Genomic DNA, 26,138 nt, shown 5'->3' with positions numbered 1-26,138 from the left:
CCAGAGTAAGAAATACGTGGTCAGGCTGGCCCTGCGGCCTGGGCCTGAGTCTACTGATTGACTGATCACAGGTGGGGCGGCACGTAACTAGCCGGACAAACATGCAAACAGGAACAGCCCTGATAGGTCCCACAGATAGGCAACAACACCATAACCGTCCCAGGAGATTGGCCCCAATAAAGCACACATGGAAGGAGGGGTACACGCCTTCCCAAAACACCATAAAGGTTGCTGCCCCATGAAGGCGGAACAGTCAACCAATCAGAACACAGTACATGCAGTTATCATGCGCTCCTCATGCCGGACATCTGGACACTTCACCCACCGGCCATCAGTGTGTCCACGCAAGGTCAAGACCCACCTGCATTCGCTATCGGGTGGCTTGATTTACGGCTTCATGACTAGGCCCTCATTCCATTCTCTAAAATAAGATTTTAATTGTTTCTATGCTGCTCCAAAGACTGTATATAAAGGCACTCAGAACAAATGTATGTTGAAACAGTCCTCAGACCTGTTTCTGTAACTGTTTCCCGGCCGCAGAGTTAAATTAAAACAACTGTTCCTGTTTCGCCATATCCCTCTTGTCTTTTATTTTTTCAAGATAAATTCACATTCCAGCAGCAATAGTTCTTTGCCTTAGAGAAGCTTGCGCTACCGCTGCCTGTTCTTTGTGTTAGAGAAGCTTGCGCTACCGCCGCCTGTTCTTTGCCTTAGAGAAGCTTGCGCTACAGCCGCCTGTTCTTTGTGTTAGAGAAGCTTGCGCTACCGCCGCCTGTTCTTTGCATTAGAGAAGCTTGCGCTACCGCCGCCTGTTCTTTGCATTAGAGAAGCTTGCGCTACCGCCGCCTGTTCTTTGTGTTAGAGAAGCTTGCGCTACCGCCGCCTGTTCTTTGCCTTAGAGAAGCTTGCGCTACCGCCGCCTGTTCTTTGCATTAGAGAAGCTTGCGCTACGGCCGCCTGTTCTTTGCCTTAGAGAAGCTTGCGCTACCGCCGCCTGTTCTTTGTGTTAGAGAAGCTTGCGCTACCGCCGCCTGTTCTTTGCCTTAGAGAAGCTTGCGCTACCGCCGCCTGTTCTTTGCATTAGAGAAGCTTGCGCTACCGCCGCCTGTTCTTTGCATTAGAGAAGCTTGCGCTACCGCCGCCTGTTCTTTGTGTTAGAGAAGCTTGCGCTACCGCCGCCTGTTCTTTGCCTTAGAGAAGCTTGCGCTACCGCCGCCTGTTCTTTGCATTAGAGAAGCTTGCGCTACCGCCGCCTGTTCTTTGCATTAGAGAAGCTTGCGCTACCGCCGCCTGTTCTTTGTGTTAGAGAAGCTTGCGCTGCTGCTGTCCCTTGTCATGTAATAGTTTTTTGACTGGGTATGTGAGTGTGTGCACGAGTGTATCAGTGGGACTGTCAGTGGGTGCGTGATAAAAAATGTAGGGGGGCACATAGGAGCAGGTGCTCGTGCCATCTCCCCCTGCGAACACCCTCCTTTCTAGCTTGCCCGCAGTCCGCTACCCTCTACTGCCTTCTATTTTGTACAGCCACTACTCGTTTTTCTATAGTTATTCTGCTTCTTCTCTGAAAGCGCCTGCCCTCGATTTTGCCTTTTTCTGGTTACTCCTGACTTTTATTCTGCCTCTTGCCGCTCGTTTCTGACCTTTATTCTACCGCTTCCTGCTTGTTTCATACCTTTATTCTGCCGCTCTCTGCTCATTTCTGAGCTTTATTTTGACTCTTTCTGCTTGTTGCTGGCCTTTATTTTGCCTCTTTCCGTTCGTTTGTCCCCTTTATTTTGCATCTTCCTGCTCTTTTCTGACCTTTATTCTGCCTCTTTCTGCTCGTTTCGGCCTTTACTTAGCCTCTTTCTGCTCGCTTTTCACCTTTCTTTTGTTTCTTTCCTGCTAGTTTCTGACACTTATTTTGCCTCTTTCTGCTTGTTGCTGAATTTTTTCTGCCTTTTTCTGCTCGTTTCTGTCCTTTATTCTGCCTCTGCCAACACCAGCCGGCTCCCAGCCTCCTGCGGGAGCAGGCATTGCTCTTGCGCAAAGTGAGCTTCTGGAAATACAGCTCCCTGCGTGCAAAAGCAATGGTTTTATCTCTTGCCATGCCCGCATGTCTGCGGACAGAGAAAGAGATGAAACCTCCTCTTCCAGAGGGCGGGAGCACTTTGACAGCACCCGTTTCCTGGAAGCTGAGTGTTTGTTTGGCGGGAAGCAAAAGCAAACAGCAAAAGCCCGGGAGTGGGTACCTCAGGACATAGCAGGAGCTGAAGTTCTTGAGGTCGGAGGGGTCTGCCGAGGTTTTTTTTTGAGGGGGTTGATCTCCGCATGTTTCCAGTCCTCAGGGAATGAGGCCGCCTCCAATGATCGGTTGATGATTCTTAGTAGCTCGGGGACGATGATATCAGCGGCTCTGTGGTGATATGGTGGGGGTAGGGGTCCATGGGGACCCCTGATTGGGTGGTCCTCATGGTCTTTAAGGTGTCTTCGATGCTGAGGGCGTTCCAGCTGTTCAGTGTTGGTTGTGTGGAGCAGGGAGCGGAGGATGTGGGTTCTTCCTGGAGGGTGTTGCAGGTTCGTCTGGACTCCTGGATTTCGGTGGGGAGCCAACCTGGCCTTCTTGGCGCGATGGTTTGAGGATTTCTGGAGGGAGGCGATGATGTTGGCACAGTCGGTGATCCATTTGTGTAAGGCACGGTGGCGGTGGTGGGGTCGTTGTCTTAGGCGGTGGGAGCGGAGCCACTGAGGGTGGTGGTGAGCTGTTCGCCAGAGATCTTGTTCTTGTTCCTGTGTTGGAGCTGGGGTGGGCATCTGCGGGGGAATTTGTGCCGTAGGAGAAGTGGACGCAGTGGGGGTCCGTCCATAGGAGTTCGGAGGTTTGGCTGAAGGAGATGGAGTTACCTGCTGTGAAGATGGGTTCGAGGGTGTGTCCTGCTGAGTGAGTTGGTCCTGGTATGATCTGATTGAGTCAGATGATGTGGAGGATTTCCAGGAGGGAGATGGAGTTGGGGTCTTGGTGGTCATTGAGGTGGAAGTTAAGGTCGCCCAACAGAATGTAGTCGGTGGAGGTGATGGGATGTGGGGTTATTATGTTGGTGATGGAGAGGGAGAAAAGTGCGCAGGGTCCAGGGGTTGGTGGTGGTCAGGTTGACCTGTATCTTGAAGTGGAGGTGTTCCATAGGCCCGTCGGTGTAGCTACTCAGGTGGAGGTTGGCCTTGTGGGCGACAGCGATGTCACCTCCGGGGCGGTTTGGGTGGTCCTTATGGGTGATTTTGTATCCTTCAGGGATGTCGATCACAATGCCAGGTCCCGAGGAGGCGCTTGTCCAGGTTTTAGTGAGGAAGGCAACATCGGGAGAGGTGCTGTTGAGGAGCTCCCAGATTTCCGTGGCGTGTCTGTGGAGGGAGCGGACTTTGAGTAGAAGGCATTGCAGGGTTTGGGCTGCGCTGGGGGTGTTGGTGGTTGGCGGGGATGGGTTCTGAGTTCTGGTGGTGTTGAAGGAGTGGCAGAAATTTCAGCAGGTGAAAGGACCGTGGGTGTCGAGAGGTGAGGAGAGCTTGCAGTTGTTGTTTTTGCCGTGGTTGAGTGTGTGGAGAGCTGTTGAGCTGTAGCATTGGTAGGTCAGATGACAAGGGTTCCTGGCGCTGGTCGCGGTCGGGTCGCGGATGGCCGCAGACAGGCTTGCCTTTGGCGCGCATCTGGTGCGCCAGAGGCTGGGCCGCCCAGTGGCCTCCATTAGGTAGAGGTCGGGTCGTGACAGCTGGGAGGCGGGAATGGAGAAAAAATGCGGGAAGGGGCAGCAGCGGCGGGAAGCGGCAGAGGGGGCAGTCCGTCAGTAAAAGATTGACTAGAGCCTCAAGGACTGTCTGAAAACAAAGTAATTCAGACAAATTCTGAAAAATAAATTAAAGTAAACTAAGGCAGCAGCTGGCAAGGAATGAGGCCAGGGCAGTTCAGTCCAGTCCGGGGCACGAACCACAGTCTATGTCAGGCAGAGGCGTGGCCAGAGCACTGCCTGAGCTACGGAGCCGAGGCACCCACTAGAATTCTTAAGATCCCTAAAGAGCTATTTCCATATCAAGGCCGTTTCAATGACCTGCGCACTCAGACCTTGAGGATTCCGTCTTTGAATAGACTCCATCAACTCAAACCATCATCCACATCCTTCAGCATCATCGACATGCACAAATGAAGCCTCCTATCCACAGCAGCTGCCCACAGCACAGGTCGCTGCAGCAGTTTATGTTTCACAGAGAAGTTCCAGTCCCGTCGCAGCGAGAACTCTTTTCCCAGGGATGAAAACCATATTCATCATCTGCCTGGAAGCTTCACGCACCTGAAGTAGCTCCTGGGTCCTCTCGGGCCTCATGACGATCCAACACTGAAAATGAAATGACACTTATTAACGTCAAGACAATCACAGACAAAAACAGCGTCCACCTCAATGTGATTTCATGAACATTTCTTTAGTCGTCATAATGTCGGACGTTAATTAGATACCAAACCCCTAGTCAGAATGTGGAGGAATGATTCATTCAATGTGGTAGGGTTTATTAAGGTGCTATTCATCATGATGGGTTCATGGCTTTGTCAATTACTTGATCATGGTAGGGGGTGGGGGTTGGGCTCTTGAGGAGCCAGAATGGATGATGACTTTTCCTGACTGACACATAAACCCAGGCGGTGAAGCGTGGAGACGATTATTAGGAAGTACTGCTGTGCCCCTGACAGCAAGCATCCTTGAGGATCCACTCATGAAGAGACAGCAAGCATCCTTGAGGTACCACTCATGAAGAGACAGCAAGCATCATTGAGGAACCACTCATGAAGAGACAGCAAGCATCCTTGAGGTACCACTCATGAAGAGACAGCAAGCATCATTGAGGAACCACTCATGAAGATGCGGGTGAATGAAAGTGACTGGCCTTCTGAGATACTTCCACCCACTGCCATGCGCTCTGTGAATGTTCTTGGTGGGACTGAACCGCAGCATCTTGTATTGTTAGGGGCTGTTACCTAGTAAGAAAGTCCAGGATCTTTGATGGCCCTTTTTTTAAAATGTGTGTGCATTAGCATTTTCAGTAGTAAATATTAAAAAGTCAAAGCAATACACCTTCAGATCCCACCCCATCATATCTTTCAGGCAAGTACATCAATGACAGTGTTTGGGCAGACTTTTAATCACAGTGGGTATCAGTGCCGGGCTTCTGCAGTTGGCTATGTGAAGGGGACCTTGACTATCTCCTTGCCACGTGTGCACAAGACCACGGGGTTCCGTGGCATTACTGAGCGCCCGTAAGACCCTATGCAATCACTGAGACTTGGACTAAAATGGAGAAAAGGATAAGTAAACAAACTCTGAAAACGACTGTCTCCGGGTCCATGCAGCCCACTTGAAGGGGAAAGTATGAGTGGGAGTGAGCATGGGCTGTCCCCGAGGGTCCAGGAGCACTATAGTGTACAAGGCCTATTTGAATGATTCCAGGGGGAGGGGTATGAGATCTCAGGTCACCTGTGCCAGAGGGTCGACCTACAGTCGGAGTGTGGGGTCGGTTTCCACTCGTCCATACCCGTTCCGTCTTTGTCCTCTAAGGCTTCTCGGCCTGCTCTGACTGCTTCACTCCGTCTGTCGGGCCCCGCCGCAGTGTCCTCTGGGCTCTCCCATGCGTCCAGCACCTCCACCCAGAGTCCAGTTATTGGGCTGGGCCGCACTCCCTAGCGCCCTCCCTTATCAATCCCCTTTCCTCTTTCGTGGTCGATATGGTGGCATCTTTCTCCAGGTCTCCATCACAGGGCCTGTTCTCGACCTCTAGTCCATCGCTATCCGCCTCTTGGCTCAAATGAGAGCTAAGACTAGGATCCTAGTGCCCACCCTCCGGGTTTGGGTATGACGAACAGCTCCAGTCAGCACATGTCTATCATGCGTGTGAGGTCTCGAACCAGCGGGCATTCAGCCTGTGCAATACCTTTCCCTAGAAGGGCTTCAATGTGGGGCAGCCCCAGGTCATGTAGGAGAAATCTGCATCTAATTAGTGACATCAGGGGACTCGCGTGGGACCCCCATACACAATCAGAACTCTGGGAGGAGTCAAATAGGTCATATGCGTGTAATTAAATTACATATATTTCATCTGTGTATTCCTAAAGACCTTCTTGGGATCCACCCACACCCTGTACCACTCCGGGTCTGTGATTCTACGCCTCGGCACTCCTTCTCGCTGTAAAACCACGTCACTAGGTGTCGGGCCGAGGCCATGGACACCAACAATTGGACCCCTGCATGAGTTCCGGGTTCCTCTGCCCTTACCCCAGAGGTCTTCAAAGGCTCTCTCCAGGGCTTCGTATGTCTGAAACCCTTGGTTCGTTATCTCCTCCAGGGGGAGTGAAGTTCCTTAGTGATAGCAGTCTCCTACTGTCACGAGTCCGGCATCCGTCCAGTTGGATCATTGCGTGGCCCTGAAAAAGGAGAAGCTGTTGCAGTGAGGCAATCCCACCAACGGCACAGCAGGGGCATAAAGGGGTGTTGCTCTTTTGTTCTCTTCGCACCGCCGCCTGCATTTCAGGGCCGCCACCAATAGGGTTGTGAGGAGGGAATTGCCACTGCTGGTGGGAGCAATTTTGCCAGCAATGCTCCTTGATTGCATTCCAGCCCAATGAGGGCAAGATCCTGATGGGTTGCACCATTGAGCCGTCTAGTGGCCCATTGGAGGTACACCTCTAGGGAATATAACTCAAAGTCAGGAGCCCCCAGGCGGGCCTCATCCGACGGTCGCAGGAGAATTTCAAGGGACACTCCGTGGCGGCCCCATTTCATATCAGTTACTTGAGCAGGGCATCCGGTTGTTTAAACCAGGAAACTGGTAACCCGACATGTGATGAATGAAAAAATAGAGCAAACGCCGAAGCATCACCATTTTGGTCAAGCTAGCTTGAATCCACTCGCCCCCAGTCACAGATCTGGGTTGAATCCATCATCGTTCTTTAGCTCACTTCGCCACCCAACCATATGCAAAGCAGTCTGACCCTGTTCCTCATGGGAGCAGTCTAGAACGAACTGCCAAGCCATGTCTTCCCTGGACCGGAAACAAGTATCCTGGGACCGTTTTCGGAGTAACACCCCTCATCAGTCAGGCTAGCTTAAATCCAGTGGCAAAGTGAGCAAGACCCACGTCTGGGCATACCCTGCCAACTTAGGGCAAACACAAGGAGATGATGGACGGAGAAGTGGTTAATACATGGGATACTCTCCCTGCCTAGCACGACCATGCACTATTATGAGAATTAACGACTCGCTCACAGGATGGTACGGGCCTTTTCATAACACACAACCTTTAGACTGATGGCACATACCCTTCCAGTGACACTGATAGCTCATTGAGGCCCCTACCATTATAAGCAGCACATCGTCATGCACAAACCCTTTGAGACATTTCTTGTTGCACGACTTGATCATTATGAGTAGACCCTGTGACTTCGCCAAGCCTGGTTCGGTTTGCCAGTTATTGGCTGCAACCACTACTCTATCAATCAATCAATCAAGAAATTTGTATAGCGCACTACTCACCCGGAGGGTCTCAAGGCGCTTGGGGGGGGGATGGGGGTCCGCTACTGCTCGAACAGCCAGGTCTTGAGTTGCTTCCTGAAGGAGAGGTGGTCTTGGGTAAGCCGGAGGTGGATGGGAAGGGAGTTCCACGTCTTGGCTGCCAGGTAGGAGAAAGATCTTCTTTCCATGGTGGCTCTGCGAATGCGAGGAACGGCGGCGAGGGCGTGGCTGGTTGATCGTAGCTGATGGGTGGGAGTGTAGAAGGTCAGGCGATTGTTGATGTATCTTGGGCCCAGGTCATGGAGGGCCTTGTGTGCATGGGTGAGGAGGCGGAACGTGATTCTCGTGCTGACGGGGAGCCAGTGCAGGTCTCTCAGGTGTCCGGAGATGTGGCTGTGTCGGGGGATGTCCAGGATGAGTCGCGCGGAGGCGTTCTGGATGCGTTGGAGTCTTTTCTGCAGTTTGGCTGTGGTTCCGGTGTAGAGGGTGTTTCCGTAGTCCAGTCGGCTGGTGACGAGTGCCTGGGTGACCGTCTTCCTGGATTCGGTGGGGATCCAACGGAAGATCTTTCGGAGCATGCGTAGGATGTTGAAACATGATGATGAGACGGCGTTGACTTGTCTAGTCATCGAGAGGGAAGAGTCCTGGATGAATCCCAGGTTGCGTGCATGGTCCGTTGATTTGGGTGCGCTGCCCAGGGCTGGGGGCTACCAGGAGTCGTCCCAGGCAGAGGGTGATGATCCCAGGATGAGGACTTCCGTTTTCTCTGAGTTCAGTTTCAGGCGGCTGTTCTTCATCCATTCGGCTACATCTTTCATCCCTTCGTGTAGGTTGGTTCTGGCTGTGGCGGGGTCGTTGGTGAGGGAGAGGATCAGCTGGGTGTCGTCGGCATAGGAGATGATGTTGAGGTTGTGTTGGCGTGCGATGGCCACGAGGGGGCTCATGTAGACGTTGAAGAGGGTGGGACTGAGTGATGATCCCTGTGGTACGCCGCAGATGACTTTGGTGGCCTCGGATCTGAACACGGGGAGGCGGAGTCTCTGGGTTCTTCCGACGAGGAACGAGATGATCCACTCCAGTGCTTTCTCTTGGATACCGACGTTGCTGAGGCGTTGTACTAGGGTCCGGTGGCAGACAGTATTGAACGCTGCAGAGAGGTCCAGGAGGATGAGGGCCGCTGTTTCCCCGTTGTCGAGCAGGGCTCGGATGTCGTCAGTGGCTGCGATGAGGACGGTTTCGGTGCTGTGGTTGGTTCGGAAGCCGGACTGTGAGTGGTCGAGGGATCCGTTCGTCTCGAGGAAGGTGGCAAGCTGTCTGTTGACGGTCTTCTCGATTACTTTGGCAGGGAACGGAAGGAGCGAGATGGGGCAGTAGTTCTTGAGGTCGGTGGGGTCTGCTGATGGTTTCTTCAGGAGGGCGCTCAGTTTGGCATGCTTCCAGCTCTCCGGGAAGGTGGCGGTATTGAAGGAGCAGTTGATGATGTCCCGGAGTTGGGGTGCAATGACGGAGTCGGCCTTGTTGAAGACGTGGTGGGGGCATAAGTCGGTTGGCGATCCGGAGTGAATGGAGTTCATCGTGCGGATGTTGTTTTTGGTGCTGACCGGGGTCCAGCCGTGGAGGGTGGTGGTGGGGGGCGTTGGTTCTGTGGTTGGGTGCGAGGTCTGTTCGTCGAAGCTGTTGTGTATGTCTGTGATCTTGCTGTGGAAGAACGAGGCGAGTGAGTCACAGAGGTCTTGTGATGGAGTGATGTCGTTGTGTGCGGCGCTGGGGTTGGAGATCTCTTTGACGATGCTGAAGAGTTCCTTGCTGTTGTGTGCATTGTTGTCTAGTCGCTCCTTGAATGCTGATTTCTTGGTGGTGTGGATCAGCTGGTGGTGTTTGCGCGTGGCGTGCTTGAGGGTGGTCATGTTGTCTGTAGTAGGGTTTTTTCGCCAGGCTTTCTCATGGGTACAGCAGTTTTTCTTGGAGTTCTTGAGGTCGTCATTGAACCAGGAGGCTTTCTTGCTTCCGGGCCTGCTGGGATGGTTTTTCAGGGGTGCGAGATCGTCAGCACAGTTGGTGATTCACTGTGTGAGGTTGTTGGCTGCTTGGTTGGGGTCCGTTGATCTGGCTGGAGGGTTCTGGTTCAGGGATGTGATGAGCTGGTCGGTGGTGATCTTATTCCAGCTCCTGCGGGGAACCTGTTGCGGGTGCGGGGAACCTGTTGCGGGTGGTGGTGAGTCATGGTCCTTCTGTAGCTGAAGTGGACGCAGATGTGGTCTGTCCAGTGGAGTCCGGTGGAGTGGCTGAAGGAGATGTACTTGCTGGAGGAGAAGACTGGGTCGAGCGTGTGTCCCGCGAAGTGGGTGGGGGTGTTCACCAGTTGCTTGAGTCCGAGGTTGGCGAGGTGGTCCAGCAGGGTGGTTGTGTTGTTGTCGTTGTTGTTCTCCAGGTGGAAGTTGAGGTCCCCTAGGAGGATGTAGTCAGCGGAGGGGAGGGCGTGTGGGCTGATGAAGTCTGCGATGTCTTCGCTGAATTGAGTGCGGGGTCCTGGGGGTCTGTAGATGAGGGTGCCTCTGAGGGTGGTATTGGGGTCGGCGTGTATCTGGAAGTGAAGATGTTCGGCGGCTGTGAGGGTGTCGTCGGAGTTGGTCGTGATGCGGAATGTGTTCTTGTGGACAATGGTGATGCCTCCACCAGTCTGGTTGACGCGGTCCCTCCGGATGATCTTGTAGCCGTCCGGGATGGCTATGGTGATGTCGGGCGCGGAGGAGGCGTTCATCCAGGTTTCTGTGAGGAAGGCGACGTCTGGGGATGTGGTGTCGAGCAGGTTCCAAAGTTCCACGGCGTGTCTGTGGACGGAGCGGGTGTTGAGCAGAATGCACTTCAGGTGGTTGCTGCTGGTGCTTGGCTTGGCGGGTGCGGATGCGGTGCAGGTCCGGATGCAGGAGAACTTGCAGGGTAGGCAGGTGAAGGGTCCGTGGGTGCGTCCTGGGGTGGCTCGGTGGCATCTGGGCATCCGGCCGGTGTTGAGTGCGTTGAGGGTGGCAGCATCGTACGTCTGGCAGGTGGGATGGCATCTGCGAGGGCCAGGGGGTCTGGTGCTGGGCGCGGTCCAGGCGCGGACGGGCGCAGACAGGCAACAGTGAGGCAGAACTCACGGGCAGCAGCGGCAGCAAGGAGACCGGGCACACTGAGGGTGGGCCACGCGGTGGGTGGAGCGACCAGATCTGACCAGGTCAGGTCAGGTCACAGCTCTCCGCCTCGCATACTTCACCCTAAGTAGCCAGTGGGAGGGAGGAGCAGCTGGGAGGCGGGAGCGGGGTGGCGAGTGGGGAGGGGAGCGGCGATGGTATGCTGGAGGGGACGGGGGTGGGGCCGCGGGGGTGCAGCAGCTTAGAGCGGGGAGCAGGGAAGTGGGAGAGGAAACGGCGATGGGGTCACGCAACTAAATCAGGGGCACAACGAAGGACGAGAGGGGACAAATACTGGCACACACAGATGCTGGCACAATACGGGCAGAAACGGGCACAACAGCGGGCGAGAGCAGGCACAAAACGATACAGATACTGGCACAATATGAAACAATGCAGAGGCAACAGTGAGGCAGAACTCACGGGCAGCAGCGGCAGCAAGGAGACCGGGCACACTGAGGGAGCGACTGGATCTGACCAGGTCAGCTCTAATGCCATCCTTGACAACAATAGCCACACTTTCACGACTAACTCTTCACACTGTGGGTTGAGTCAAGGCTGTGCTTTTCTTCTTTCTTTCTGTGCCAATAACTGAGTCATTTTGCATTTTTAAAAAAATTCCACCACCTTTGGGGCTGCTGATATCCCATTTTGGCTGTACATCACTCTTAACCCGGCACTTTGATAAACTGAGCAGAGAAGTTTCTATTCTGACACAGAAATAAGTGGCTGTAACTTCATCAACTCAATCTTTTTACCTCAAACAACATACTCTGCAGTGGACATAGCACATTCTCTAAACACGCAACACCCTACTCACTCACCCAACCTCCCAACCTCCACAGTGCTGTGTTTAATGCCTCACCCACTACTGAAGTTGCTGCCACCAAGTAAGAATGTTTTGGTGCTATTCATAACCCTTTTGACTCCCAGGGTGGCAGAGAGGGGTAGGTTGCCGCTAATGGAGTGCGCTGGACACCTTTTATTCTGCAGCTAGTGAAATCTCAGCCATAGCCAAAAGCTTACCAAGTTTGGGTCTGTTCTTAGGTATCCCCAGGCATTTGTGAGGGCATTTGCACCAAGTGATTGAGTACCTTTGTTTACACCTCACACTCATACTTCCCCACTCACCAGTAGATTAGGGTTTTGGTCCTGAATCTGATGAAGTGCCCTAATCAGTAACAACAACGTTTGGGAAGAAACATGTCGACCTTTATGCACACTACCTTATGAGCTGCATTTGACCATTATCTCCACATTTACCCACCCACTCCTTTTAATCATAACAAGAGTCTCACATATTAAATGTGTTAGGGTACCCCCTAGCTATTTGCAATTCACACTACAGCAATCTGCAGCCAGAGCACCTCCACAGCTTCTTTTTGTAAAAAGACCTTCCATAAAAAGCCACCTCGAGGGGCCTGATGGGAACTGCAGCGCCGGCTCAATCAGGAGCCCCCGATGATGAAACCTGACACCCACACATGTGTGTGAGGGCTTTTGCTTTTTAGCAAGCAGATCCCCTGACCTGGTTTCTCAGCTTCCCACCAACCGTTCTCCACTTTCTCCCTTGACCTTAGAGGAACTGCATACTCTGTTGGACTAAGTGGTCAGCAGACCACAATGACTGTGACTGCTTTTCAATAAAGCAATCTCTTTTTTTTTTAAATGTGGCCTGTTTTTCTTAACCCCTTCACTGCTAGGCCATCCCCCCCTTCATGCTAGGACTTTTTGGGCTATTTGGGACAGTTTGTGGTTGGGCCCCTGTAACTTTTTGTAAACATGAGGTATCCAGAACAAATTTGCATCTTTTTCTTTCAACATCCTTAGGAATCTAAAGGTATGCAGGTTTGTGGATTCCCCTAGAGGGGACCGAGACATTGGACAAAATACCTCCTTCCAGTTAGTGGTAGAAATGGGTGTAAAAGCAATAATTGATCCTGGAGAACTATGCATTTCTGAAAAGTAGACAAAATTCTAAATTCAGCAAGTGGTCATTTGTGTATATTCTTTAAGATTTTTTTCTTAGAAACTAACAATTAAAATAAAATATTAAAATTGAGTTGGAAAAAAAGTCATTTGTGGCAACGTTTTCAACTGTAACTTCTTCTAAGTATGGCAAATTTTTAAAATCGATATACCTTAATGTCTGCTGTACCCTTCTGGCTGCGGGGATATATAGGACTTGTTCTCCAAGAACCCAAACTACCCAGAGCCAATAACTGAGCTGCGTCTTGCAATGGTTTTCCATTATGTCCCTGGTATATAGCTAACCATTTGGTAAAATATAAAGAGTGATAAATAGGTGTCAAGGACACTTATGTTTTTCGAAAATGGGAACAAAATATAGAGTTTAGAAGCAGTAGCTATTTGCACATCTCCAAAATTGTGAGTGGCCGTACTAGCATGTGAATTAGAGGATGTTTTTCAAAATGACTTCTTCTTTCTCATCAAACCCTGGTACATGCTTTGGTGACCGCAAGATTGGATTATGCGAACCTGCTGTACCTGGGGGTACCGGAGAAAAGCATGGCCCGCCTTCAAGTGCTGCAAAATGCGGCAGCACGTTTTATCCTTAGGCTGCCCAAAAGGGCACCTTCGAAGGTGGCACTGCAGAAGTTACACTGGCTCCCTGTGAGGAGCAGAATTGAATATAAAGCCCTCTGTACCTGTCACCGGATCCTGAATGGCAGGGCACCTCGACCATTGAGGAGACTGATCGAAGTCTACGAACCTGCTCGAGCGCTCAGGTCCGCTGGTGGGGGTCTGCTGAGAATCCCCAGGGTGAAGAAAGCTCGCATGGGAGGGAGATCCTTTAGGTACTTAGCTGCAAGCTACTGGAATAAACTCCCAGTGGACTTGCGCCTGGAACCTGAAGAAGTGAGGTTTCGAGCGAAATTAAAAACCCACCTCTATGTTAGATAATTGCCTGCTCGGCAGCTGTTTTTCCTGTTTGCCGCCTCTCCCACTTTTCAGCGTATGGACACGCCGGTGCGCGTAACTCAGCGTTTTATAAATGTCCCTATTATTATTATTATTATTATTACACATTGTCTTACATTTGGAAGGAAGAAATGCATAGAAAGTCAATTGGTAATAAAACTTGTTCTGCTAATCTGATTCCCCTAAGTCTCCCAATAAAAATGGTACCTCACTTGTGTCGGAGGTCTAGTGCGCACGACAGGAAACAGCCCACCACGGAACATGTCCACATCCCATTATTCCAGTGAAAACTGACACTTTTTTCGCAGTGTGCCTAGCTGTGGATCTTGAACCCTAGATCAGCCGGCACCTAGGGAACCCTAGCAAACCTGTACATGTTTGAAATCTAAATATCAAGGGGAGTCCAGGATGGGGTGACTTGTGTGGCTCTCACTAGGTTCTGTTACCCAGAATACCTTGTAAACCTCAAACTTTGTCAAAAGAAACAAATGTTCCTCGCATTTCTGTGATGGAAAGTTCTGGAATCTGTGGAGAGCCACAAACTTTCAGTCACCCATTATTCTTCAAAGTATCCCAATAAAAATGGCACCTCACTTGTATGGGTAGGCCTAGTACCCGCGACAGGAAACAGCCCAAAACGCGACATGGACACATCACATTTTTTGAGTGAAAACTGACCCTTTTTTCGCAATGTGCCTAACTTTCGATTTTCGACCCTAGCTCTGCCTGCACCCAAGGAAATCTATGTTTGGGCTGTTTCCTGCTGCGGGCTCTAGGCCTAACCACACAAGTGAGATACCATTTTTATCGGGAGACTTGGGGGAATGCTGAGTGGGTGGAAGTTTGTGGCTCCCGCAGATTCTAAAACTTTCCATCATAGAAATGTGAGGAAAATGTGTTTCTTTTTACAGAGTTTGAGGTTTGCAAGGGATTCTGGGTAAAAGAGCCTGGTGAGAGCTGCACAGGTTACCCCATCCTGACTTTCCCTGGGTGTCTAGTTTGCAAAAATGCACAGTTTTACCAGGTTTCCATGGGTGCCAGGTGAGTTAGGGTCTAAAATCCATAAATATTTTATATATAAAACAAGGGGACCCCCATAGTCATACCAGGGGTAATCTATATGGTAGAGAAGAACAATGATACTATAGAGGAGGCTTACGTCCTCGGGTAGCCTAGGCTAACATTATTTGAATACGCATAGGTCAAAGGAAAGAAGCATACAGCAAAAATAATAAATAAGTCCTTCTTGCACAGTATGTGAAGGAACACACGGTTGAAATGGAGTGTCACTTATTTACAGGGTGTAGTTCAGGTGCTCACACAGATTAGTGCAGGTGTGTGAAGTGAGGGGTTGGTGACATTTAAAAATACATCACATTGACAACAATAAAACTCCGAATTCATTCAAAGAAATGAAGGAGTTTTGGTTGTAGAAAGAAGTTGACAGCGTTTCGATCTCATTTGTTGGAGATCATCATCAGGACAACAAGAGCGTGAGCAAGTTCCTGAAGTGTTCAGAATTACCCAACGCCTCCGACTGAAGAGGACGTATCCCGACTTATGCAACGTGCCTCCTTAAGCAAATTAACATGGATCACAATTTTTCCAGATTCCTGGATCTCACTTTGAGGTTCCTCCCACGCTCCTCCAACCATTCGGACGTGCCCCTTATTCAACTTGCTCACACTCTTGCGTATTCAAATAATGTTAGCCTAGGCTACTGGAGGACCTAACTGGCCTCTATAGTACCATTGTTCTTCTCCTTAGCTAGGCACATTGCAAGAATAGGGTAGTTTTCATTGAAAAGAATGTGATGTGTCCACGTTGCTTTTTTGGACGTTTCCTGTCACAGGCACTAGGACAACCCACACAAGTGAGCTACCATTTTTAACAGGCCACTTTCGGAAATGCCGGGTTCGTGGAAGTTTGTGGCTCCCCACAGATTCCTGAACTTTCCATCACAGAAATGTGAGGTGAATGTGTTTTGTTTGACAAAGTTTGAGGCTTGCACTAGGACCCAAACTCCACAGCTAGACACATTGCAAAAATAAAGGTAAATGCCTAGTGGGCTTTCTGCCATCTTGTTGAGAGGGCAGATGGGAGGCTATTGCCCCGATATGCCCCCAAGAGGGCGGAAGGCAGAAAGACTGTGGGTATTTTTTTTTTAGGGGGGCATTGGAATGCCTATTCTGTGCAGCCTCTACCCCTACCCCTACGTATGAAAAGAACAGCATAATCCCTGGTGCTTAGTTGGCTGTGTGGCGCTTAGTTGGTCATGTTCCTCCTCCGGGAGGGGGGCAGATCAGCGCATCTGGGCAGCCCCTACGTATAAAAAAAGTTATAATTCCTGGTGCATAGTGGGCTTTCTGTTGCCCCCCGGATGGTCAGAACAAGGGCCGTTACCACCATCTGCCTCCGGGGGATTGTGGCAATTATTTTTGTGGTGGGTGCATTGGCATGCCTATTCTGGGCAGCCCCACCTATATGTATGAAAAAAAACTAATGCCTGGTGCCTAGAGGGCTTTCTGCACCCTCCCCCCCTGGGGGGGCAGATCTTGGGCTATTGCCCCCATATGCAGCCCCCACCCCTAATCTATTTAAAAATAATCCCTGGTGTCTAGGGTGCTTTTTGTCATTCCCGGGGGCAGACAGACTGATTATGCAATTTTGTATGGGGTGAGCAAAGGCCCTTGCCCAAGGAGCCGCTCCTCCCTTTCTGGTGCCTAGTTGCTGGAACCCTGCTTGGGGATCCCCCTCCTGGGGTGATCCTCAGGCAGGGATCTGCTAGGGACAGGTATCATTGGAAAGGGGAGATTCTTCCCTTTCCAACGATACCTCTCCTTTGTGATTCGGTTCTCGGGGGCTGAGATTGCCCCATGAGCACCGAAACAGTGAAACTGAAACTAAATTTAAGTTTAATTTACAATGTAATGACGTCAATGCACCTTGTGTGCAATCGTCATTACATTGAAAAAAAAAGAAAAGCCTCTGGAGGTTGAGGAAGCTCTTCCCCACCTCCTGAGGCAAAAATAAAAAAAGGAAATCTGCATCCAGCAGAGGGTAAGTGGTGCCTTGGGGACCTCTTCCCTTTTGAGAATGGGTTACTACCAGTTTTAAACTGATGGTAAAGCACTACTGTTTTGCAACCTGAATTCCGTCGCTAAACAGTAATACATACCATACCGCTTCCAAATACTGAATCGCATTTTGTACATTGTACATTTGAATAAGCATTTTTCCGGTCACAAATGTCCTGATTCTGCTTCATACTTCTGGCCTTTAGTCACTGCAGTGTCATCCATCTAGCCATTAGTCTTCTTTGCAGATCACTTTGCCATATCCACCTGAAAAGCTTTGCCCCTGTACAATGGTCCTTTCCTGCCTGCGTGAACCCTAGACTCTTATTCTTTCATACGCTTCGGCCACCGGTGGCAGGACCCATATTTGAAGGCTATGCTCAATGCTCATTGTTCTACTAAAACATTAACTATTAGTCTCTGCGGATCCTTCTTATCTTGTTTTGAGACATACAATGCTCTTTGTCTGGGTGAACGACCTTTACCAGATCTGTTCCGAATCGAGCTCCAATGAACACCAGGTCTATCGAAGTATTGTTTGCACTTCAGAATATTGAGAAGAAGATCCGGACTGGTGGTGGGAATACATGACCGATTCCAAATCTGAACTGCTCCTTCCACTGACGGAGCACAAAGCAAACAAATGTCAAGATATGTAAATACTGGAACTCCTTGCAATGAAGATCAGCCAATACTGGAACCGATATAAAGAAAGAGAACCAGAAGAGATAACGGTTCCGCACACGTGCTTCTTGCAGTAATCGAAATAAATATGGGTGTGCAGTTCCTAGTGGAAGAAGACGCAGGTCGATGGTTCCAGGGAAAGGAATATGCTCTGCTCCCTGGAACAATCTACCTTAGTCTTCTTTCACGATGGCCTGCACACCTCATTTCTATTTTGACCAATACTGGACCCATCATTTTTATAAACACCCTCAAAGGTAACTTGAGACCAAAGGGAAGGGCTTTTCATTGCCTTTGCTGATTTCCTACTGCAAAGCTCTGGACTCTGTAGTGGCGTCTGCAGCAGCATCCAAGAGGTTCAAAGTTATTAGACGGCGATTGAGAGGAATCTAAAGAATGATCCTCTGCAAGGTTTCCATCTTGAATTGCATCCAGTGAATGAAAGTGTTGAGGTTCTTTGAGTCGATTGCCAGGTGATAATTTCCGTATGTTTTCAGTTCTAGAAACCTATGGAGTACATTCCTAATCCCCGCTGGTCGATAGGTTCAGGAACGATTGATCCTTTCATCCGAACAGTAGACACTCTGTCAAGGAGAGTTTCCTTCTTTATCAGGTTTTGAGGGCGCAGACTACGAATGGTACTAGGGACAATTGGGTCTGATAAAAACTCTATCAAGTACCCTATCTTGGCCACTATGAAGGCCCAATGATCAATTGTGGTTCCTTCTCTCAATGAAGCAAATAGCTGAATCCGACTTACAAATTTGTTATAGACTCTCTTGTCTCGGCAAAGTCACGAGCGCTAGTTTTTGCTGAAAGAAGAATTCCCTTGAAACTAGGAAGGCTGATCTTGACTTTGCTACCATGTTAATGGCTGACACAAAGAATACCTGGACTTTGAAGAACTTGATTCTCTTGCAGGTTTGCACTGGAAAGATGAAGAATGCTTCCTGGCCTTAAAAATGTGATGTACTTTGTCCTCTAGTATAGAGCCTCAAATGACATTGTTGGACTTGGCCCTTTTCCCCCAGAATTTTTCGCTTTTTGCCCCCCTACTTTGGGATGTCTCCCCCATGGTAATAAACCTGTATAGGCCATGTGTGGTAAGAGTGCCCTGTTTTAAAATGTAATGTCACGAAATGGTGTGCAGGAAATATTCCCCATTTTAAAAATGCACCTGACTGAAATGCTCTGTATTTAAAATGGATGCCACGGCCATGGGTTTTGCCACCTGACTGCCGTAGGTCAGCGGTCTGGATAATATTACCTAGCCACCCCTAGCTTTTGGAGGGAAGCCTGGCACCCAGGCTGCTCAACCCCTCCCCTTGAGCCAGTTTAGACCAGCTTACCCCTAGCATTTTAGAAGGTTCTGGCACTGACTGGGAGGAAGGTATAAGTAAGGGAATGCGCCACCCGACCCCCAGAGACAGAGCTGGGACAGGAACGTGAGGGGACCTGCTGCGAGGTGTCACCGGGGCCTGTGAGCTGCACCCCTCAAACCCCCCCTCTGCTGTCCCCCGGGCCCCTGATGAAGGAGGGCCCTCCCCCTAGGTCCCTGACACTGTGGGGGACCGTAAACCATGCCAGCGCTGCGCGAAAGAGGTGCCCAGGAAGTGAGGAGTGTGCCCCTGAGGAGTGCTGTGGGCTTGACCCCCCCCCAGGAGGTGAGGAGCGTGACCCGGAGGCTGATGGTTGGGACTTTCTGTACCCCTAAGTGCTATAATCCTAAAGCGCCGTGCTGATCCCAGTGTTGCTGGCCTGCCTCAGATATTTTGCCCCTGGACTGCCTACCAAGCGCTGTGGGAAGAGAAGCGCTGGGGGCTGTGTGGCCTGAAGGAACTGTGAGGGGAATAGCGCCACGGCAGCCTACCCCTCGTTTTGGCACACTTGCCGCAATATAAATAATTAAATAAAAGGGAGCCTACCCCTTACTACCGCTGACATCACCGCCGCCGCCCGGGGAGTGTTGGCGCTGCCTTGCGCCGGTTGTATGTAGCCGGAAATCACTGCCGCGGCCCGGCGCTGTATGAGGAGACTCCCGCGGCTGGGGGGGTAACGTTGCGGCGGCCCCCGGCACCAGGAGAGGGCCACCGGAGTGGAGAGAGGGCTGCGATAGGCCTGAACCCGGAGAGGCCGGCATCACGTGCCTGGGGCGCCGGTGACGTCACCGACCGCGCCCCCAGCCTACCGCGCACCGATTGGTTGGCGATGCCGCGCCCCCGGGAGCCGCGTCCTGACAGCAGGGAGAGGCCTCGCGGAGGCTGCTTTGGAAGTCCCGGGCCCAGTGAGGAAGAGGGGCCCGGGTGAAGGTGAAGGAGGTGCTGCGGGGTCCCCAGTGAGCGGAGGGGAGCCCTGGGATTAAGAAGGCCAGAAGAACCCAGCCGGCGGTGTTGCAGGGCTCCCGTGGGGAAGAGGGAGACCCGATTACACCTGCGGACCGGTGAGTGCCCTGGGTCCCCGTGAGGAAGGAGGGGCCCGGGTGAAGAAGGAGAGTCACGCTGGGATTGGGCCCCAGGCGCGGCATGAGCAGAAGTCCCGCCCTGTGAGGGCGGAAGCAGGGACAGCCGGGTATCCTCGCCGGAGGGCTTAGAGCAGCCCGAGAACCCCCCATCGGCCAGCCCAGGCCCCGGAGAGCCTGAGATTGCGAGGAGGTCGCGTGAGGGCTACCTGAGGAGCCTCGGCAGAAGGGAAGCCGGCCGGAGGAAGTCTGCACTCCGGAGGGGGTCTCCCATCTTGTTGGGAGAGCCCCGCCCCACATGTGCAGAGAAGCCAGAGCCCCTGAAGACGCCGGAAAGACATCAGGAGCCCGATGAGTGGGGCCTTAAGTAAACTGTGTGGGGGTAGATAGGGCAACGGGACACAGGGTCGGTGTACGCCCCCCCCCCTTGTTGACTGATAAGGGCCCGAGTGCCTAGCACACGAGTAAAAGCCGCTAGTGACCGCTGGGGTATTGCCAGTTAGGCCCTTTTGAACTGCCTACAGAGTCCCCTGCTCATCATAAAGGCCACGGGGGAAAGGTAGAATGTTGTAGTGGCCCCCAGGGAAAGGTTCGATATGTATAGCCAAGTGATATACAATTTCTTACAAATGTTTGGCATACTCGCACCCGTATTTTAAAGTCGCAGTTCCCCACCTAATTTTAAGATTAATAATTTTAAATGTATACTTTTTTATCTGTTTTCACTCTAGTAGTATTTATTTCTTAGGGTGGAATGATTTTATACTGTACAACATGTGTTTGCCGTCTATTTTCGATGGTTTTATAATGTTCCATATGTGTTCTTTTTGCATATCTTTGATGGCCAAATCGGCCGAAATAAAGATTGAAATTGAATTGATATACTCAATGAAATGCACATTTTTACCTGTTGCCTGATTTTCCCTGAAATGTTTAGGCCTGACATCCAATCTACCTGTCTATGCCCTGAGGAGGGATTGCCCTATGTTGAAGTTCATAGGCCTAGAGTCAGGCACATGTTAAATTCATAAATGCCCCCCAGGTCCAATGTGATTTGGGCCTAGTGTTAATGTGACTGCTACCTGCATGACCTCCATGAGTTAGGGCCAAGTCTTATGTTAATGCTGGGTTGATGTTTAGAGAGATGGTTTTTGCGCCCAGTGTGCTGATGGCCTAGTATTAATGCCCCTGTTAATGGTGGGTGTCCCCATGCGTTATGCTGCTGAGAAGACGCCCATAGGTCTGGCCTACTGCCACTACGCCAAGGATGGTCCTAATGGTCACAGTGGTAACTTGCACCCGGTTACGGCGCCCCCGGTCCCTGATTGGGCGTGTCCTGTGGCTAATGTTACTGATGCCAAGGTATCCTGATGTTTTACACTTGATGGTTGATCGGATGCTCTTGTGCCCACAGGGCAAGTGAATGGGTCTTTTCTTACAGGTTGGCGCCCGATGTGCCCCTATGCTGGCCTGACGTGTTGTTCCAGGCCCCTGGTTGTGCCCCTATGCTAATGGGCAAGCTTGGCTGTTTTATTGCAGGTGTTCCTGCCTGATGTTAATGCTGGGTGATTCATATTCTTTTTGCAGGAGACGCCAATGCCAGCTCTTTTGGGTTCTTACCCCTAATGTTTGATGTCATGCTTAATGGGCTTCCACGCCAAGTGTTTTCTTCCCTCATATTGATGTCGCTGACGTTACATGCCAAGTGCTAACCTTTTTATATTTCAGCTGGACAATTTGGACTTATTTGCTGTTTCAGCCTTGTTCCCAATTACCTTGTAAATAATCCCCCCTGGGTATATACTGCCCTGGTGCTCGCTAGCGCCCTGTTGTGATTACGGCCTATGTTATGTTTACCCTTGCAGGTTGGAGACAATAGAGAACTTATTATTTTTCCAACTCAAGCAGTGTCGTGCCTCTTTTGTGGTGTGCCTGGTGTGTCGTCTGTGGGTCCTGCGTGAGTGCTTCACATGTTCTCCGAAGTTTGGCCTGCCCGCTCTGCTCCATGCTACCCCACCTGTAGATTTGGCAACCCCATTTCTAACAGACATCTTCAAGGATATCGCCCTATGAGCAGATTCAATATTCCAGTCATTGACATATAAATTACTTTCTTCCACAATAGATGTCCCACTTGCTGGAGCTGCTGACCTGATCACAGCAAATGAAACATCTGAAAGCAACTCTGTCTGGTGCTCCATATCATAAAGCAAGGGTTAACAACTAGAACCTCTTGAAATGCTGTGGAGTGGTATTTAATTTCTGACTGCTCCAAATTTGCAACATAAATCCAACGCCTCATGGCCCAATGAGAGCCCAAGAAGCTTGCTTCTGCCACGGAAGACTGACCCACCGCACTAGACATCAAGGACCTGTTCTCCTGGTACCTCTCCAAACAGCATCAATGGGACACCTCCATGTCCCGAAAGATCTCTTTAACTTGAGGAGTCTCCGAGGGTTCCATACTCTCCTCAGACATCTTCACCCTCTACATGGAGCTGCTCGGTGCTCACCCTCAGACAGCATCAAGATTCACCTGTATGCCGAGGATACCCAACGCCACACCGTCAACCTTTCCATGGAACCCCTGGGTGCTCTACTCACTGATAACAGCATCAGGAGTCACTAATATCCCAATGATGTACAACTCTAGAACAACTCTAGTTTACAGAAAACGAGATTGACAAAGCAATGGGGGAAGTCAAATCAGAATCCTTTCTCGACCCATGTCCACACTTTATCTTTTCACAACTTACACCTATTCTGTGCCCTTACATCACAGAGCTGTTTAACCAATCACTGGAGACAGCAGCCTTTCCAGAGGTTTGGAAACAAGCCTTAGTAACCCCCTTACTGAAAAAGATAGGATCTGATCTAAACAATCCAGCCAACTACAGGCCAATCTCCCAGCTTCCCTACCTTTCCATGGTTCTGGAGAAACTTGTCAATAGACAGCTAATTAACTACCTCGAATCAAATGAGTTGTTGGACCCCACACAAACAGGTTTCAGGGCTACCAACAGCACGGAGGCAACTCTCCTGGCTGTCTTAGACAATATAAGATCATTGCTGGACCAGGGAAAGGTCATAGCCCTGATCCTGTTAGACCTGCCGGCAGCTTTCGACACGGTCTCTCACCAACTTTTACGGGAAAATTTGCATGAAAAAGGGATACATGCTAGGGCCCTTTAATGACTGAATGTAATAGAACTCAAACTGTACAGTTGGGTACCTTTTCTTCCACCCCAAAAAACCTCAATTGTGGAGTTCCGCAGGAAGCATCCCTGAGCCCTACATTATTCAACACCTATGTTTCATCTTTGGCAAAGATTGGCATTAAATGGGGCTTTGGAATTTGCTCCTATGTGGACGACACCCAACTGACAATAGCATCGGAAACAAGCATGATGACACCAGAGCCAAACTCAGCAACTGCCTTAATGAGATGACAAACTGGATGTCAGAACACTGTCTAAATCCTGCTTCTCGGCATAGCCAATCACATTTGGGATACATCCTGGCGGCCCCTCTCTTTGGGGATGGTGCCAGCTCCAAAGCAGGGTGTCAAAAACCTGGGCATCACCATTGACAATACCTTATCGATGAAAGACCACGTGCGGATCCTGTGTGGCAGAAGATTCACTACCCTGAAGCTCCTAAAAATACTATTTCTGTGGATCCCTCTGGAAAGCAGGAGGACGATTACGCAGGCACTGCTTGTCAGCAGGCTGGATTACGGAAATGCACTCTTTGTCAGCATGCCAGATTATCTTTTTAAACGTTTGCAGGTAATACAGAATGCAGTGGCTAGACTAGTGGGCAATGGGAGCAGATTGTTAGACATCAGGCCTCCTGCATAGTTCCTTGGAGTCATGGAGAGGGCTGAGCGCTGGCTTTGTAGTGAATACACACTTTAGAGCAGATCCCTTACCACTCTAACGGAGGTGAAGCTTCTAGACACTCCCTTCCTTAAAAGACCTTAGGGCATATTACCAACAACTAGCGATAATTTTTGTCTCTAACTTGTTTAGAGACAAAAATTATCGCCGCACATCGGCGAGTTTTATCGCAGATAAACCTTGCTATTAACAAGGTTTATCGCAAATGCGATAAAAAACGGCCGAAATGCATGAATATCGCTGAAAAGTCAGCGATATTCATGCATTATCAAGCAAATGCTCTTAGCCATGTTATCCACCTCCCATTGGATAACATGGCTAAGAACTGCTCAGGGCAGGTGTTAGCTTTTGGAGATATTCCCGCTTAGCGCGAATATCTCCAAAGGTTGGTAATAGGAGATAGCGATGTTAGCGACTGTTTTCAGTCTCTAACATCTTGGCACGCCCACTTTGCATCTCATTAGTGATAAATATCACTGACATGCAAAGTGGGGCCCAAGATGGTCGCTATCTCCTACTAGCTGTCGCTAACTGGTGTTAGCAACAGCTTGGTAATAGGGAGATAATTTTATCTCCGCTTTCTTGGCTTTTAAAGCCAAAAAAGCGGAGATAAACCCCCTTGATAATATGCCCCCTTGATTCGCCAAGGAGCCGTTGCCTGGCTTTCGTTTTCCTGAACCTGACTCCACGCCCCTTCTTTCCTTACTCAGCGTTGTTCTCTCTCTCTGTTCCTAAGACCTGTATTCCCCGCTTCCACGTCGGAAATCCAATAATAGGTATCTCGTTTTGCAGTCTGTGCCTATTTTTGCCTGCGCGCATATTCCATGACTTGAGTCCGCAGGCATTGTGTCTCATCCGGCGGTCGCAGACTGTCTTCCCCGCTGGTGTTGCCTTTACCGAGTTCGCGGCTGCGCCCTGTTTGCTGACTCGGACGCGGCCGCCTTTACCTGTCATGAGCGGTATTTTGTGGGATACATTGTATCCCTTCTAACGCAGAGCACGTTTTGACGACAATGTTTGTAAACCCGCGGTGCGCGTTTCTCTTTCCTTTACTTGACCGGCAAAAAACCATGAATAGATACATGTACCGCGCTGTGCGAGCTTGACTGAATATCGATGTTCATACGCCGGTGTACCTGTGTTTGGTAGAAGTGCTTGTCTTCCAAGCATTGTTTTCCTTACTGGAGTGAGGTAAAGCACTTTATTCGGAAATCTGTTAAGAGAGTTTAACAGAACATTCTGAAGCCGTTATTTTTTGTTGTTAGCTGGAGATAGCCTGTGAAGTCTACCTTAGTTGTGAATAGTTCTTCTGCCTGCCCTGGAAGTGAGAAGATGTTTTTCCTGCACTATTGGCCACAAGAAAAGTTTCCTTTTGACATCCGGAGATGTCCAGTTGGTAAGGGACGGTGTGATTTCTATAAAGCCAGCACTAAGACGATATATGACCTATATTGTTCCAAGGGAGGAGAGGTATTGTCCTAATGTTCATTTTGTAGGTTCACCTCTCCTCTTCTCTGGTCATTCCGAGGGAATCAGCAAGGGGATTTGAGGTACATTGTCCTGGCTTCTGTTCCCCGCATCTCCGAGAGTCAGTCTGGGGGGGTGCGACTCTTCTCATCCATAGACGGACTTTAGGAGTGTGGGGAAATTCTCGTCTCTCCTGTGGATTGAGCTTGGAGATATACCGCAGTTTAGTGCATCAGCAACACAGATACAGCTCTGGGACAAAATGCCTGAAACAGCTTCACTGACGGCCTATACGCCAAAGAGCGCGTTTCAAACTCCTTGGACATGCCCGTGGGGCACTCCATCACACAGGCCCCACGATTCTCCAGAACAGAATCAAATTTTATGTTCCACCCAGATGCCTCCGGCCACGCTCCTTAGCATCAGCTGAAACCAAAAGAATCAGTAGGAGCAGGACAGGTGGACGCACTTTTTCACACCTCACAGCACTTCATTGGAATGAGCTTCCACTGGAGTTGCGACTTTCTGATGAACACATGGCGTTCAGGAAGAAACTCAAAACATATCTATTTCCCTAGCACTGCTGTTGCCGTTTGCCCCAATTAATCATAACCTGCTTCATCACTTCTCTGCCACAGCTAGCACCATGATATCCCAGTGGGATTAATGTCGCGCTTTATAAATGAATAAATAAAAGTCACCTCCTCTGGTTCAATGACATAAACTCTGACGGCCTAGAACTTCAACTTTCACTGAATGCCAAGTCACTTACATTCACCCTCAATAAACACACTGCCAAACAATAAAGGTGGCCTGGTACCAGCAAATCAGAAGGAATAGAAACGTTTTTTGCAGAACGCACTACTGTCCAAGCCCTCGTACTCTCTACCTGGATGGCCGTAAACCCTGCT

At 50.2% G+C, this 26,138-nt stretch overlaps 1 protein-coding gene across 1 annotated transcript in view; it reads right to left on the bottom strand.

The window, feature by feature from the left end:
• The window catches only part of LOC147709920 (apoptosis-associated speck-like protein containing a CARD), a 185,815-nt gene that overhangs the window by 6,114 nt on the left and 153,563 nt on the right, over positions 1 to 26,138 (bottom strand). Inside the window, exon 4 of the mRNA XM_086928347.1 lies at positions 4,320 to 4,364. Within this exon, the coding sequence (XP_086784473.1) occupies positions 4,320 to 4,364 (45 nt within the window). The remainder of the gene's footprint in view (positions 1 to 4,319; positions 4,365 to 26,138) is intronic.

The sequence above is a fragment of the Lissotriton vulgaris genome, chromosome 6 (genome assembly GCF_964263255.1).
Source record: "Lissotriton vulgaris chromosome 6, aLisVul1.2, whole genome shotgun sequence".
NCBI classification, from domain to species: domain Eukaryota; kingdom Metazoa; phylum Chordata; class Amphibia; order Caudata; family Salamandridae; genus Lissotriton; species Lissotriton vulgaris.
The sequence above is the reverse complement of the archived record's forward strand: the minus strand, read 5'-3'. Positions and strand labels throughout refer to the sequence as shown.